The 15,980-nt window shown below is 65.6% G+C and overlaps 2 protein-coding genes across 2 annotated transcripts; one reads left to right on the top strand and one right to left on the bottom strand.

The window, feature by feature from the left end:
* Positions 1-2,015: 2,015 nt before the first annotated feature.
* On the bottom strand, positions 2,016-3,812 carry LOC119520207 (collagen alpha-1(III) chain-like). Its single transcript, XM_037817909.1, has 5 exons — positions 3,615-3,812; positions 3,142-3,448; positions 2,901-3,045; positions 2,204-2,545; positions 2,016-2,160 (listed from the first exon to the last, which is right to left on the bottom strand). The coding sequence occupies exons 1-5, from the start codon at positions 3,810-3,812 to the stop codon at positions 2,016-2,018; spliced, it is 1,137 nt and encodes a 378-aa protein (XP_037673837.1).
* Positions 3,813-3,821: 9 nt separating this feature from the next.
* ELL (elongation factor for RNA polymerase II) lies at positions 3,822-14,788 on the top strand. Its single transcript, XM_037817908.1, has 14 exons — positions 3,822-3,843; positions 3,955-4,096; positions 4,298-4,556; positions 4,739-4,786; positions 5,151-5,272; positions 5,345-5,508; positions 5,713-5,966; positions 9,476-9,600; positions 11,626-11,722; positions 12,095-12,575; positions 12,969-13,035; positions 13,116-13,287; positions 13,403-13,447; positions 13,537-14,788. Exons 1-14 carry the CDS (start codon positions 3,822-3,824, stop codon positions 13,651-13,653), a joined length of 2,115 nt encoding a protein of 704 aa, XP_037673836.1. The 3' UTR covers positions 13,654-14,788.
* The last annotated feature ends 1,192 nt before the right edge of the window (positions 14,789-15,980 follow it).

The raw sequence follows: 15,980 nt of genomic DNA, 5'->3' as shown, positions 1-15,980 counted from the left end.
GGACCCAGTGACCCGGCCCCCAAACAGCGCAGGGCCTGAAGTGGGCGCCGGGCCGACCCTGAGAGCAGCTGGTCCCCCTGGCTTGGGGCCTCCACCCAGGGCACCTCCGGCTTCTGCGGGTTCCTGCTGCATCTCACTGCGTGGCAGGGGGCTTCACCGCCGGGGTCCCCGAGAGGGGCCAGGGTCTGGGCACCATGTCGCCACCGTCCTCCAGGACAGGGCTTGGGGCCTCTGTCTCCCGTCAGCCCCAGGGGCTCAGCCAGTTGGGAGGTTCCTTTTTTCTTTTCCCTTTTAGTAAAAGTAGTGATTCTGGGGGAAATTCCGCTTCTACTGCGAGTCTGTGATCTCGCTGTCCACATGGGGCAGCCGGGCAGTCCCGGGCTGGCTTCTTGGCCAAGGAGGAAGCCGTTAGCCGGGGCCGGCCCCGTGTTCCTGCCATGGGGGCCCGGGGAGGGCTGGTGCAGCCGCGAGGAGGGGGACCCCCTTTTTCTTGTGCGCTCGCGCTGTGTGAATGTTCAGGGTCCGACGAGGCCAGCCGGGTGGGTGTGTGGAGGGGCTCCAGTCACGTGCTGGCCGTCTGTCCGTCCACCCCCTGGGCAGCTCTATGGACTGGAATCACCTGCCAGGCGGAGCCAGGCCCAGGCCTGAAGACACAGCTCTGCGTGGTGACTGCGCGGTGATAGGGCCTGCATGGGGGTCCCAGGCGGGAGCAGAGTGGGGCACTGGCTTCTGGAAAACATGGGGGAATCTGGGAAGGAGCTGCTTGTCGTTTTCCTTCAGGACGCGTGGAGGTGTCGGTCACCGAGTGGGTCACAGGCTGCGTTTAGCAGACAGGGAAAGAACGATGGTGGGCACGGCCTCTGTCTCGGGGGTGGCCACAGTCCAAGACACGTCCCGGGCGGCCTCGGACCCCAGCCCGCCTGCCCCTGCCCACTGGCCTGGCCCTCCCGCCCGCCTCGTGCCAGCACTTGGCTGACCCCATGCTCCCCGGCAAGGTGCAGATGGAAGGACGAGCAGACGAGCAGGACCCTGAGTAGGATTTGGGGTGGCGGTGCAGACCTGGGTGCTGTGTCTCTAAGCCTCAGCCAGGCTGGGTGTCCCCCACCTGGGAGCCGGCTCCTTGGGGAGTCCTGGCCTCACGCGGGGCCCCAGGCAGGGCTGTGAGGGGCTTCGGGGCTGTGGGCCTGCAGCCACCGAGTGTGGTTCCCGGGCCCAGGCGGCTCCCGGGGTGGGCAGGGGCGCCCGTCTCCTCACTGAGCCCCGGAGTCTGGCATCGTGCTTTTCTGCCCCATGTCAGAGGTCACGGCCCGGGCCCCGCACTGCTGCTCTCACATCGCTGCTGGAAGGATTTGGGGGGCCTGTCGTCCAAGGTGCCAGGGCCTCCTCAGCTGGGGATGTTGTGCTCTTTGGCCCCAAAGTCGGCTCCGGACGTGGCTTCTGTGGGTTTCCTGGGGGTGGTCCCTGGGCCTGGAGCGAAGCTGGTCCTCGGATCCCCTGGGCCTGCTCTCCGACCGAGAAAGGGGCTGCGGTGCTGCCCCCGGAAGCTGAGGGTGCCAGGCCTGTCCTTGCCAGGGCACGGGAGCTCCTGCCTCCAGGTGCCCTGGCCAGGCCTCTTTCCCCTGCGGCAGGCCCCAGAGGGGTCCCGGAGATGCTCGGATCCTCCTGCCCCCACAGCTTGGCAGGCAGTGGCTCCACTGCCCTGGGGGATGTGCCGGGGCCAGGTGGAGGCCTCAGTTTCCCCACGTGTCCTGGGCATGCGCCCGGCCTCCATGGGAGCCCCCAACAAGCAGCCAAGGAAGGGCCGTCCCTGGTGCGGGATGAGCCATGCTGCTGGGGCCCACCAGGCTGTAGCCAACCCCGCTCACCCCTGTACCCGGAGGAGGCCCCGGCACCTGGTGCCGAGAGGCAGACCCGCCCTGGGGCTCCTGCCCCCTGCACACCCCACACCTGAGGGACGCCCCCTGAGAGCAGCCCCTCCCTGGGCTCGGGGGTCCAGGGGCTGCTTGGAGTGCAGGTCATGCCGAGAAGGGTCCCGGGGTCCTTGCAGGTGGGGGAGGGACACTGGGCTCGCTGGGCTGGGGTGCAGGTGGTGGCAGCACGGGGAGCTGCATGGGTTGGCTCTGCTGGGGTCCCGGGGCCTGCGGGTTGGGGTCACCACACCTGGGCCACACAGACTCTGCTGCCCCGAGAAAAGTCTCCGCACCGGCCTCGGGCCGTGGGCTCCTCTGTGCACATGGTGCCTCCTGGCCCGGTGCTCGCCTGGTGGGAAGGCAGGTGGGCCGTGCCCCCGAGTGCCCCCCCGGGCCCCAGGGCCACAGTGCCCGGCCCCCACCCGTGCTGCTCGTCCAGCCAGGTCCTTGGCGCCCGCCTGCAGTGACAGGGCCGGCTGGGCAGCTCCTCGGACCCAGTGGGCACCTCCTGGCGGCTCTCACGCCTCTTGGACACTCGTGGAATCCCGGGTGCTGCTGCAGCCTTGCCCAGCACGCGCCTCCAGTGTCCCCGGCCCCCGGGGCCCTGGCTGTGGCTCTGCTGGGGGCGATGGCCCCTGGGGAGGGCGGCCCTGGAGGGGAGTGATGGGGGCCCTGCAGGAGGCAACGGGAGAATAAGTTGGCAAAGATGGTGATTGACAATGTGTTCGCAAGATAGTTTTTTATTCAGAAGGCGTTGCCATGACACCAACAGTAAGATCCATAAGAGACGTAATTGATAACTCCCACTTGCCCAAAATTAAGAGCAAGTTCTCCATGAACGACCCCGTTGACAAGCAGGAGAGGAAATGATGAGCCAGGGCCGGGAGAGGGGCCCACGGGCCTCGTGTCTGGGGCGGCCGGGGCCTGGGGCCTTCCCACACACTCCCCGTGGCCCCTGAGGGTGCTGGTGAGCACGGCCCGCGACCCCACCCCTGCGCCAGGGCACCCTCGTCACCTGGCCCTGGGCCGGCGGCTCCCCCAGACGGGGCCCTCGGGATGACGCGCCTCACGCAGCCCGGGGCCTGCTGGCCGGTGGCCCCCACGTCACCCGCCTCCTGCCGCAAGCACTTGAGCCCTGACGAGCACCCCTGGCAGAGCGTGCACACCCTGCCCCAGCCCGGCCCCGCTCAGCCTGCACCTGCCCCCCAAGCCCCCCTTGGCCTCCTCCCACCCCTGGCTCCTGGGTGTCGCTCCCTCTGCAGCCCCCTTGGAGCCCCGTGGCTGTTCGGGCAGGGGCAGGGCAGGGCAGCCCTCCTGAGCCCGGGGCCCTGGGGGCTGGGCCGGAGCCCCGAGCCCCTGAGCCTGTGGCCCCCACTCCGCGGGCAGCGGGCCCTGCCGGCCCCGGGTCCCTGCTCTCCCTGAGGCCGCGTCTCCTTGGGCCCGCGGGGTGTGGCAAGCGGCTCTGCAAACGCAGGAGGGAGCCCGGGCGGCTTGGCGTCCGTGTGATCCTCCCAGCCCTCAGGACCAGAAGGCGAGCACTAGATGCAGGGAGAGCGCACGAGGGGGGACGGAGCCTCGGGTCCGCTGCGCACGGAGCAGGCCCAAAACTCAGGAAGAGAACAGTCAGCTTTCGAAAAGAGGGCGGAAGTTTTGGGTTCCCCCGGGAAGCTGGAGCAGCGGCCGGTCAGCCTTGTGCTGCCTCACGGGGAACCACAGACCCAGTGGCCCCAGGGGCGGGCCGGTCCTGATGGGGGATTGATGCAGGCCCAGGGCCCTGCAGCCATGAGACCGGTGCCCATGACCGGGTGGGTCTGAACCCGCTGCATCGTGGGGGGAGCAGGCCGTGTAGACACCAGGAACCCTGCAGCCGGGTGGGTCCGAGTCCTCGTGTTGGGGGCACATGCTGTGTAGATGCCGGGGACCCTGCGACCGGGTGGGTCTGAACCCTCATGCTTTGGGGCACAGGCCGTGTAGACGCCGGGTCCATGTGTCCCCTCCTTGTCCCCACCCTGTCACCGCGCCGTTCCCCCTCTCCACCGGGCAGTGCCGCATGCCTCCCGGGTGCTGTGTGAGGATGTGTGTGAGCAGACGCCTCTGGCCTGTCACGTGCCCTGTACCATCTCCACATCTTCGTCCTTGTCTCATGGGGATTCCAGGGGCCTTGGGGGGCAGACAGTGGTGCCCAAGTAGGGTTGCGGGAAGGCGCCGACATCGATCCCGTCACCTCTGACCTGCCTGGAGGCTGTTCTCTAGAGCTGAACTGAGGGTGTTAGCTTTTGTTTTTTTAAGTACATTTTTCTTTCTGTTGCTGGAGATTCTTGCACCCCAAGTGCAGTGCCAGCTGCCCAGGGCCCCCTGGGTGGCTTGAGCCCCCCACGTACCCCCAGCTTGGTGAAGAGGGTGCTTGTGAGCCAGGACCTGGCCATGGGGTCCCTCGGGCCGTCCAGCCAGGGGGTCGGCCGTGAGCCTCTGAGCCGGGCCCTGTGGGAGGCTGACTCCCCCCCAGTGCCGGCCGCGCCCCTCGGCTGCACCTTTCCTGTCACGTGTCCCAGCCATGGCCCAGGACCCCCCAGGAGCTCTCCTCAGGGGCTGTCGCTGTCTTGGGAGTCCGGGGCCTGCTTGCCACTGTGGGGACTGCTTGCCACGGTGGGGACTGCCATGTCCCCCCATGTCCTCGGGCAGCGCCTGTGTCCGCTGAGCGCTCTCTCAGCTGAACCAGCAGAAGCTGCGACGTGAGCCGTCCCCTGTGGTCTTCCCCAGATGCGTCTGCACCCTCCCCGCTGCCCTGCTGGTGGCCATGCTGACGTTCCTGTCTCGTTTCTCTGCAGGACTCCGTCTCGCTCCAACCTTCCATCCGCTTCCAGGGCAGCCAGGGGGTGAGTCCGGGCCCTGGGCTGGGGCGGGGGCTGGTTCTGCTGGCGGGGAACCTGACGTAGACGAGCTGGAGAAGTGAAAGAGAAGGGCCCTGCCCCGGGTGCCTTCTCCCCCTGGCCCACCCGGCGGGCCCGTGGGGTGTTGTTCTTCAGTCTGTATTGGAAGCCATCGCTCCTGAGCCTGCATTCCCCTGCGGCGCCCAGCCCTCCCCTCCCAGGTTGGGGGTCCTTGTGCCCGCCCCGTCTGTCTGGCGGCTGTCTGTTCTGCTGGGGGCAGGATGAGGTGCTTCCTGGAGCGAGGCGCGTGGGACTGGGTCCCAGCCCGCAGGGGAGACAGAGTCACAGCCGCTGCCGCCCCTCCCCCCAGCACATCTGCGTCCCCCAGCCCGCCTGCCCCACCGAGGCCCGCGCCTTCTCCTTCTACCTCTCCCACGTGGGCCGCGACAGCCCCCAGGGCAGCTTCGACTGCGTCCAGCAGTACGTCTCCAGGTGAGGCCCTGGGGACGGCCATGTGGGGGACGGAGAGGGGCTGGGCGCCACACCCACCACCCTGCCTTGCAGCCATGGGGACGCGCGCCTGGACTGCCTGGGCAGCATTCAGGACAAGATCACCGTGTGCGCCACTGACGACTCCTACCAGAAGGCGCGGGAGAGCCTGGCGCAGGCTGAAGAGGAGACACGCAGCCGCGGTGCCATCGTCATCAAGCCGGGGGGCCGCTACCTGGGTGAGGGCATGGGTCCCAGAAGGGGGTTCTGCTCACTCAGCTGCCCCCGGCTGTGTCCTCAGTGTCCCCGGGAGCCGGCAGGGTGGCAAGGGCAGCCCCGGTGTGCACACCTCCACCCCACGCACCCCCCGGAGTCCTGGCAGCCCCCCGCCCCCCACCTGCCGGCCACGGCCCCCACCCCCTGACTCCCGGGCCTCGCTGCAGGCAAGAAGGTCCAGTTCCGAAAGCCGGCGCCGGGCACCACAGAGCCTGTGCCCTCCCGCAAGCGGGCCACCCCCATCAACCCTGCCAGTGCCCTCCGCAGGGCTGGAGCCGGTGTCTCCCAGCGGCCGCTGCGCGACCGGGTGCTGCACCTGCTGGCGCTAAGGCCCTACCGCAAGGCCGAGCTGCTGCTGCGGCTGCAGAGGGATGGACTCACGCCGCAGGACAAGGACGCGCTAGACGGCCTCCTGCAGCAGGTGGGCCGGGGCCCGGCTGGGGGTGAGGGCGGGGTCCCCGTCTGAGGTGCAGAGGCCAGTGGGACGTGCTGGGCCGGCTGAGCCACCTGTCAGAAGAAACCCCCCGGCATCAGTGTGCTGGTTTGAATGTATTATGTCCCCCAAAATGCCATTATCTTTGATGTAATTTTGGTACTCGCCAGTCCTGACCAGTAGTGGCTCTGTCAGTAAAGATCTCACAAAAATTCCGTTGGCTTCGCGTGAAGCACACAGGGATCAAAGCCATCAGACAATAGGACTTTCCACAAATCTTTTCTTCTTAACTCCTTCTCCAATCTCGGCTTGTACTGAAATGATGGCTGGGTCCTCATGTTGGGCTGTAGCTTCTGGGGTTTCATCCCCTGGAAGCCCACAGTTTTTCAGGCCATCAATTTCTGGTTTCTTTGAAACCAAGAGTTCATTTCTCAGCTTATCTCTGTCCTCTCACGTTTTACTAAAAGCTGCAAGTAAAAGCCAGGCTACTACTTTTGTATTTTGTTTGGAGATCTCATCAGCTAAATATTCCAGGTTGTTGCCTTCAAATTCTGCCTTCCATCCAACACCAGGACTCAATTTTGCCAAATTCTCTGCCACTTTAAAACAGCAATCACCTTCCTTCCAGTTTGCAACAACACATTTATCATTTCTGTTCAAGGCCTCGTCAGAAGTATCTTTAGAGTCCATATTTCCATAAACAGTCTCTTTACAGCAGTTTAGGCCTTTTCTATCAAGCTCCTCACAATTCTTCTAGAACCTTCCCCTTACCAATTTAAAAAGCCGTTCCAGTATGTTTGGTATTTGAAAACTCAGCAGCACCAGCACTCCACTCTCAGTACCAAAATCTGTTCCAGTTTGCTAATGCTGCTGGAATGCAAAACACCAGAGATGAATTGGCTTTTATAAAGTGGGTTTATTTGGTTACAAAGTTACAGTCTCAAGGCCATGAAGCGTCCAAGGTAACACATCAGCAATCGGGCACCTTCACTGGAGGATGGCCAATGGTGTCCGGAAAACCTCTGTTAGCTGGGAAGGCACATGGCTGGCATCTGCTCCAAGTTCTGGTTTCAAAATGGCTTTCTCCCAGGACATTCCTCTCCAGGCCTCAAAATGTCTCTCTCCTCAAAGTGTCACTCTCAGTTGCTCTTGGGGCATTTGTCCTCTCTTAGCTTCCGCGGAGCAAGAGTCTGCTTTCAACGGCCGTCCTCAAACTGTTTCTCATCTGCAGCTCCTCTCTCAGCTCCTGTGCATTCTTCAAAGTGTCCGTCTTGGCTGTAGCAAGCTCACTCCTTCTGTCTGATCTTATATAGTGCTCCAGTAATTTAATTCAGACCTACCCAATGGGTGGGCCAACACCTCCATGGAAATTATCCAATCAGAGTCATCACCCACAGTTGGGTGGGGCGCATCTCCATGGAAACACTCAAAGAATTACAATCTAATCAACACTAATACATCTGCCCACACAAGATTGATTACATCAAAGATAATGGTGTTTTGGGGGACATAGTACATTCAAACCAGCAGTCAGGGTGGAGGCCTGCGGGAGGGACTGGGAGGGGTCACCACCCTGGGCACCGCTGCTGAGGCCCCGGGCGGGCGCAGCCGAGGACGGCAGAGCTGCTACGTGGAGCCAGACCATGGCTTCAGCTGTGTGCCGTCCATCTGTCCTGGCCACCACCAGCTCCTAGTGCTCTCGTGCCCACCCTCCTTTCTCAGCAGGGCGTTGTTTTCCTCGTCTCTTGGCACCTGAGTAAAGGAGAAAAACGCAAGTCCCTGGGCCAGGTTGGGGCGTCAGCCTGTCCTGCTCCCCACTGACCCCTCCGGGCAAGGGGCAGTGGAGACAGCTCTCAGGGGACCAGGCTCGGGCCCTTCATCCGTCTCCACTCCTGGGGTGCTCGGGCCCCACCACAGCTGCTCCCTGTGCACCAGTACTGCTCCTCTGGAGTGGCCTCTGCAGGGTCCAGGCCTGCTGAGTGAGGTGGACGGTGGCCACATCTCCCCATGTCGCTGTTTGGCTTCCCCTCATCAGGGAGCTGACCCCCCGAGGCCGGGAGGTTGGCGCACAGCGGGTGCTGGACACTTCACAGAGGAGATCCGAGGCCCGGAGGCCCCTGGGCCTGCTCTGCTGGGCCTCCCCTACTCCCCGGCGCCAAGCGGGATGACAGCAGTCAGGACGCCAGCCTCTTCCAGAAGGCTCCCTCTTGGCCACGAGGACGCACAGCAGAGCTCATGGGCATCTTCCAGGTGCCGGCCAGGCCTCAGGGAGGCCGACAGCCTCCTCCTTGGCTGAAGGTGACGACGTATCAGCGGCCAAGTGTGGAAACCTCCGGAGCCTCTGACCCGCTTTGAGGGGACGCTGCAAACATGAGAGATCTGCCCGGGGACGCTTATCACAGAAGGGAGGGACCTTCTGGCTGAGCAGGAGTGTGACAGCAACGACAGGCAACGCTGGTCAGAGTGGCCCGTGGCCCTGAGGGAGCCTTGGAGGCCGCCGGACGCACTCCCCCGTCAGCTTTCTCCTTCAAGTGTGTCCAAACTCACGAGGTGTCCGAAAGAGAACAACAAAGCCATCCTGGGGTGCCACCCCCACCCAGACACCCAGGCCGCCCCTTGTACCATCGTGCCGCGTCTGCCGTGCCCTTCTGTCCATCCGCCTAAGTCCGTCATCGCTGTCCTGTTTTCTAAGCACTTGAGTGTACATCACAGGCATTGTGCTCCTTGAACATTACCACACCCGAGTCCATTTCCTAAGAACAAGGACGTTTGCTTTATGCCGCACCATAGGCGTGGTCATCGGGTGCAGGAGGGCAGACGCAGGTGCAGCTTCCCATGGCCACACGACAACGTCCTTCAGGCCTCGCCTCTCATCCTCCCTGCCTGGGGTTACGCGTTGGATTTGGTTGTTCTGTCGCTTTAGTCCCTTCCTTGCTCTCTCTCAAACTGTGGGAAGGCAGATACGAGGGGAACTTTCCCCTCCCCGCCCCTCCTGGCGTCCCCTCGGACGTCACCTACATGAGCTGTGCCCCACCCCTTGGCCCCTGCCAGCACGTCCCCTTCACCCGAGCAGAGGCTGTGTCTGTCGGGCAGTCACCCAGCCCTGCTCTGCCTCTGTGGCCAGTTTCACCCAGTGCCGTCCGTCAGCCCCTGCGCCTCGGGGCTGGCTTCTTCTGGCCTCATGTCTCCGAGGCTCACGCACGCTGTGGCAGGAGCCCACACTTCTCCAGAGCCAAGTTGCATCCCCCGGGTGGCTGCTCGCGGACGATGCGGCCTGGGCCGTGGCGTACCTGCTGAGTCCCAGGCGTCAGCCCCCTAAGTGCACGGCGGCTCCTCTGAGGAGTGTCGCCAGCGCCCAGCCCATCCAGTCCAGGCCTTCGCAGATGCTGCCCCTGGCCGGGGACGCTGCTGGGGACCCCAGAGAGCGGGTCCCGGGTGGGTAGGGATGCAGGCCCAGCTGCCCCAGCAACCGCCCGCGGACACGGCTCTGCTCGCAGGTGGCCCACGTGAACGCCAGGGACGGCGCCTGTGTGCTGAGGGACGACGCCTACAAGGACGTGCAGAGGGACTGGCCGGGCTACTCGGAGGGCGATCAGCAGCTGCTACGGCGCACGCTCGTCCGGTAGGGCCCTGCAGCCAACCTGGGGGGGCGTCCACCCACCGGCCCTGTCCCTGGGGTCAGGCCGAGAGGATTCTCTCCAGAACACGGAGAGAGAAACAGCAAAGCAGTTTCCCGGCACCGTGGTCCAGCAGCGTTAATTGGTTATCTGGGGTCTGGGTTGGGGGGTCCACAGCTCTGGGGAGTTGTGGGTCAGGGGGTCCTGCTCAGGCAGGCAGGGCCCCCTGGGCAGCTGCTGATCCCTGGCCGTTCTGCGGCTTCTCGGGGACGTGAGCCGCTGCGTGGTCACTGACTGCACCACACAGGGCTGCAGTTGTCTGTGGAGGTGGGGTGGTCCTGTGGAGCCCAGGGCCTGCCCTCTGGCTCTCCTGGCTCCACCATGGGGGTTTCCGGCTCGGGGTCCCCTGCCTGGCTGTCGGGAGCTGGCGCTGGCGTCTGTCTCAGATGCACCTGCTGACCGTGTGCTCCATGGCGGGCAGTGGCCTGTCCTGCAGGCGGTTTCATTCCTCAGCTTTTTGCGTTAAGAACATTGGGGGGTGTGTGCATGTACGAGGGAGCGTGTAGTGTGAGGGGGGTGAGCGCATGTGTGGGTGTGTACACGTGTACATGTGAGCTTGTGTGTGTACAGGAGGCTGTGTGCATGCAAGGGGGTGTGCATGTGCAAAGGGGGTGTGCATGTGTAGCAAGGGGGCACGTGCAGGTACAAGGAACATTGTGTGTGTGAGGGGGGTGTGCATCTGTGTGTGTGCGAGGGAACGTGTGCATCTGTGTGTGTGTGAGGTGGGGTGTGCATCTGTGTGTGCGCCTGGGGCCGGGGCCCTGGTGGCAGCTCCTGCTGCGTGGGCTGGGGTCTGGGGATCTCTGGCTCCCCTTCCTCGGCTTCTGCCTGGACACATTCTCATCTCGTTTCTTTCTCTTTCTGCTCTGCTCGGGGGAGTTTTTGTTGGCCGATCCCAGCGTGTATCGTTTTTGCTGATGTTTCTGGCTTCCCAGGGCTCTTTCCCGATGCTGTTTGGTGCCATCGTGTTCTGATTCTGTGGACGTGAGGTCACTCCTAACTCACGCTTTCTAAGGTTGCTTTGTCAAATGGCAGTTTTATCAAGGTAGCGCTGGCACGCCGTGCTTTTCTCCTTTTTAGATGTTTTGTCCTGGAGGCTGTGATATAGTCACAGAGCCGTGCAGCCGCCACCTCTGTCGAGTTCCAGAACACTTTTATCAGCCCCAGAGGAGCCCCTGTCCCCGTTAGCTGTCCCTCCCCAGTCCCCGGCCTCCTCTGCCCTGCGTTTTTCATATAAACGGGGTCATGTGGTGTCTCCCAGGGTCCGGCTGCCTTCTCTGGGGCGCTCGAGTTTGGGCCCCGTTGTCGCATCGGCTGTGCTCCTTCTCACAGCAGGGAGATGCTCCGCCGCGCAGCCGGCCCCCGCCTGGCGCCCAGTCGCCTGCTGCCGGGCATGGCTGCTCCCCTGTGCCGTCACGTCCGAGTGCATGTGTGGAGGGGTCTCCCCGCTCCTCCCGGGAGCGCCAGGCCCTGGGGGAACCTTCTCTGATGCCCGCAGCTCCGCCTGCCGCCTCCAGGGCAGCCACCCCAATCTCACTGCACCAGCAGAGCCTGAGCCAGGCCCTCGCCATGTCCGGTTCTCGGTTGTTGTGGTTGTCCCGGGGGTGGCCGGTGGTCCTGAATCACGTGTCCATGACGACCAGCGATGTTGCGCCTTCTCCCCAGGCTCGCAGCCATCCAGACGTGTCTGTCCGTGTCCCACGTCCACCTGGGGCCTCTTGGCACTTCGCAGCCCTCCCAGAGCCCCCAGCCTGCAGGAGTCATGGCCTCACCCTTTCCTTCCCCAGGCTCCTCCGAGGGGCTCCCGGGTCCCTCTGCGTCCCCTCTGCCGAGGCCACACTCCATGGCAGGGCAGCGACAGCCCACCCAGCTGCCCCCCCCCCCCCCAGGGCCCTGTCCGCAGTGCTGCCTGCAAGGCACGGGGGTGCCCGGGGCTCGGAGAGCCCTGACCTCCTCCCCTCTCCCTCCAGGAAGCTGTGCCAGCCGCAGGCCTTGGGCGGCCCCCCCACAGACCCTGCTGCATCCAGCCCTCCCAGGGAGCACAGCAGAGCCCCCTCTCCCCCCCAGGTGGGCACCCTCAGGCCGGCAGGGCTCCCTGGCACGGAGCAGCCCCGGCCACCTCAGGGCTGGGGGACCTCCCTGGGCTGGGGGCGCTGGGTGGCTGGGCCCCCCTCGGAGCTGTGTTCTGAAGGATCTTACCCTGCACTGTCCTCGCGGGGGCCATCGCTGTCAGCTGGTGTCAGACACCTGAGGACGGAGCGTGGGCTCACCCGCTGGCCCTGTGGACATGGGCAGTGCAGGGGGAGCATGCCTGGTAGGGGGCTCGGCTGTCCTGTGGCTGTGGGGACCACAGGGGCCCCTTCTCCCAGGAGCCCCTGCCCGCCTAGATGGGATGTCTGGTGGCTCACGAGCCCCCTGAGCTGTCTTTTTGCTTTGCAGAAACGGCCCCCACCCCTGGATTTCATCGACCCCCTCGCCCACAAGAAGCCCAGGGTCTCCCACTTCGCCCAGAGAGCTCAGCCCACCCTCAATGGGAGGCCCGGTGGCCGCGAGGCCCTGCTGCCCACCCCGGGCCCAGCGGCCCCCGCAGCCCCAGCCGCCCCTGCTGCCCCCCACCTGCCCCCACTGCTGGAGCTGCCGCGGCCTCACGACCCCCTGACCGACGTGAGCAACGACCTGTACCACAGCAGCAGGGACTGCGGGCAGGAGGTGGGCACCCTGGGCCCCCCCGAGCCCACGGACGGTGCCCAGCCCGGCCGGCCCCATGGCGGCCCCCCACGCGGCAAGTCGCGCAAGAAGCACAAGAAGCACCGGGACAAGGAGACGGCTGCCGAGGACAGGCCCCCAGAGCGGCTACCAGACCCAGAGCCCACCAAGAGCTCGGGGGGCCCCGCCCTGGGGGACCCACCTGACACCCAAGGTAGGCCCCGCCCCGAGCAGGGACAGGAGCACGGCCCTATCCCAGGGCCAGCCACCTGAGCTTGCACCGCTGGCCTCTGGGTGGCTCCATCCTCGGTGGCCATGGGGAGGACGCTGCAGAGACCTTCTGAGGCGGCCGGGAAGTCTCTTAGCTCAGCACCTTTTTTGAGTTGCCAAATTGCCCTCCAGAGACACTGTGGTGCCCCCACATGGTTCTGGGGGACACTCCATGGTGGGGAGGAGCCCTCACCTGGCTGGCAGTCTCGGGGCATCCCAGGCTGGGCAGGGCCCATGGGGGAGCCTCCAGCGGGTCCCAGGGAGCAGGCAGGGTGGGGAAGCCACCAGCCCCTCTGATCCCACGGCCCCCTGGCCCACTGCCCTGTCTGCCCCCCAGGCCTGGTGGGAGCCTGCGTCAGCTCCAGTGTGCCCACATCCACCTCGGACACGCCCGACTACCTGCTGTGAGTACCCGGGGCCCACCCGCCCCGCCCCGCCCCACGGCCTGGGCAGTGGGTGCCCCCTGACCAGCCTCTGCCCCCAGGAGGTATGCGGCCATCTCCTCGCCAGAGCAGCGCCAGCGCTACAAGAACGACTTCAACGCCGAGTACAGCGAGTATCGTGGGCTGCACGCGCGCATCGAGCGGGTCACACGGCGCTTCACGCAACTCGACACGCAGCTGCGCCAGCTCTGCCAGGGGTCCGAGGAGTACGAGGTGCCGCCGGGCCCCGCCTTGGAGCTGGGGGGCGCCAACTCCCCCAGCCCCAGCCCTGTCCCTGGGACGGCTACCTGCCTGGGGCATGACCCCTTGTCTCTCTCGCTCCCCCCAGACGACCCGTGGGCAGATCCTACAGGAATACCGCAAGATCAAGAAGGTGAGCCCACTGCCCCGGTGCAGGAGGGAGTGGGGGGCGCCCCGGGGGCCTGGGGGCGGCGTGGGGCCTGACCGTACCCCCACCCACAGACCAACACCAGCTACAGCCAGGAGAAGCGGCGCTGTGAGTATCTGCACGGCAAGCTGGCACACATCAAGCGGCTCATCGCCGACTTTGACCGGCAGCAGCTGCCCGCCTGGCACTAGCCGCCTGGGGCCGGGCCCGCGGCAGAGTTTCTCTAACAGGAATAAATGGGAGGACGGCACACACCTCTGCCGCCGGCCGGGACCTGCCACGTGCCCGGGCACTGCCCTCCCTGGGCAGTTCCTCACAGGCCACCCTGCAGCTCCTGCCCGCGGGTCGCGGCCTGTTTTTCTACAAAAGAGGAAGCGCCTTTTTCTCAGCCTCCTCTCCCTCGGCGCCCGGCTCTGGGCTCCAGGCCGTGAACCTCTGGCAGGATTCTGACACCAGGAGCGACAGGATGTTTCTGTGGGAGAGCGTCGGTGGGCAAGGGTCACCCGGCCTCCCGGCCCCTGCCCCCCAGGCCCTCCGCTGCTTCCGTTCCCTGTTGCTGCTCCTCGTCCCCACGCTGTGTGGACTGTGTTTCCAGCGCTGCTGATGCAGACCCTCCCGTGGTCCGCTCCTGGGGTGTGGGGCGCTCAGTGGGCCCCCACCGGGGTCTGCACTCAGGGAGGGGCTGGGTCAGTGGGGCCGGGGGTCTCGGGAGAGAGCTCAGCAGCGGTGTCTGGCTCTGGCCTCGTGCCCGCAGCCCTGGGGTGTGTGCAAGCGTGCGTGTGCCCGAGCAAGTGCTTGTGTGGGAGCCCCCAGGGCACGGCGGGGTGGGGGGTGCATTGATTCTGGTGGCCTGGGGGCTGAAATGCACCTGTGGGGATTGTTTCCCCAAGTTCCAAAGAGCTGGTACCTCCCTGCAGGGACCCTGTCCCAGACCTCTGCCCACAGGACCCCTGGGCTTGCAGTGCTTCCAGAAGTGCTGACTCTTCCGCCGCTGTTGGTGTTTTCTGGGGTGGGGGGCTGCCCCCTGGGCCCAGCTCAAAGGAATCTCAGTTGAATTTGCCTTTTGGTTGTGTCACTCCTCTCTCCTCTGGCCAAGGAGTTCCGGGGCTGAGGAAGGTTCTGGGCCCGGGGCGGGGGGGCGACTCTGAGCCACAGAGTTGGTGTTTACAGACTTTTCACTTTTGCCAAAATGTCACAATTGGGAGGCGTTGCCGCGCCTTCTGCTTTCCTAATATTTTCTTATGAGCCCTGGTGTCCTTTTTGTACACTAAACAGGTGAATGCTGGTTTTTTCCAACCGACAATAAATTTCACTGAAACCAAGAGAGGCTGCGGGGCCCGCCATGCGTCTGTCACTGCGGCCTCCGGGGGTCCTGGGCAGGGCGGGGTGGGGACGTGGCGGGGGCAGGAGGGCTGCGGGGGCTGCAGGGTGCTGGAGCTCTGAGGAGGCCACAGCGGCCATGACCCTGCCCGAGGGGGTGGGTGACAGTGGAGGGTCCCTGCTGGGCCGTGCCTCCCCCTGCCACCCGTGGCCTTGGCCCAGCCATGCCGGCCCGCCATGTACCCGCCCCAGGGCGCTGGCCGCCCCTCCCTGTGGGGCATAGAGCTGCCTTTGTCCTCGCAGCCCGGGACTACCTGCCCTGTCAGCAGCTGCTGCCACTGGCTGGCACCTCCCCCACGGCCATCATTGGATCCCTGGCCCCCTCCTGCGTCATGGACGCCACCAGCTCTGCTCTGTGGACCCAGGACGCCTGCTCCGCTGCAGCCCCTTTGCTGGGTCCGCTTTGTGGTCTGGGGGAACCCCCTCCCCTCAGCCCTCCCACCACCTTCTGGTGCCCGGTGACTGCCAGGAATGGGAGCAGCTGGGGCGCCACTTCCTCCTGCCCCCTGCTTGCCAGGGCCCGCTCCACTTGCGCCTGAGCCCCCTCACCCCAGCCCCAGCCCCGAGAATCTTCCCCGGTCCCCTAACTGCTCTGCCCTCCTCGGGGTTCCTCCTAGTGGGGAGCACTGGGCCCCCAGACTGGGGCCCCTTCAGGGCCTGCTGGGGGCTGAGGGTCTCGGAACCCCCTGCCGCTCTTCCCGCAAACACTCTGGGCCGGCTCCAGTGGTGGAAATTTTCCGGCCGCGCCGCAAATGGCTTGTTTTGGAAAGTTCCTGGGGGAGCCGCCCGTTCCCGCGTTCCCACGCTCCCTGAGGGTTGCGTGGGGGGCGCCGCCAGGCCGGGCCCCCTCTTCCCCGCCTTCTCTCCCCGCCCACGCCCGCCCGCCCCCAGCCTAGAACCTGAACCGGGCCGTCCCCCTGCAGATGAGGAAACCGAGGCAGGCGGCAGGTCCCGCCCACCCGAGCCAGACCGAGTCCTGGGGGAGCCCTGGGGAGGTCGCTGCCCGCTCACCCGGTTCCCCTGCGGGATCTCGATCCCCGGCCCTGGCGCCCCCCCGGGAGACGCGAGGACCCCGAGCCGAGGGGCCTGCGGGCGCCCCTCCCCCGGCGGGAGGCGGGGCCGGGGCGGACCAGGGGCG

This window comes from Choloepus didactylus, chromosome 25, assembly GCF_015220235.1.
Source record: "Choloepus didactylus isolate mChoDid1 chromosome 25, mChoDid1.pri, whole genome shotgun sequence".
NCBI classification, from domain to species: Eukaryota; Metazoa; Chordata; class Mammalia; order Pilosa; family Megalonychidae; genus Choloepus; species Choloepus didactylus.
This window is presented reverse-complemented; position numbering and strand designations above follow the sequence as displayed.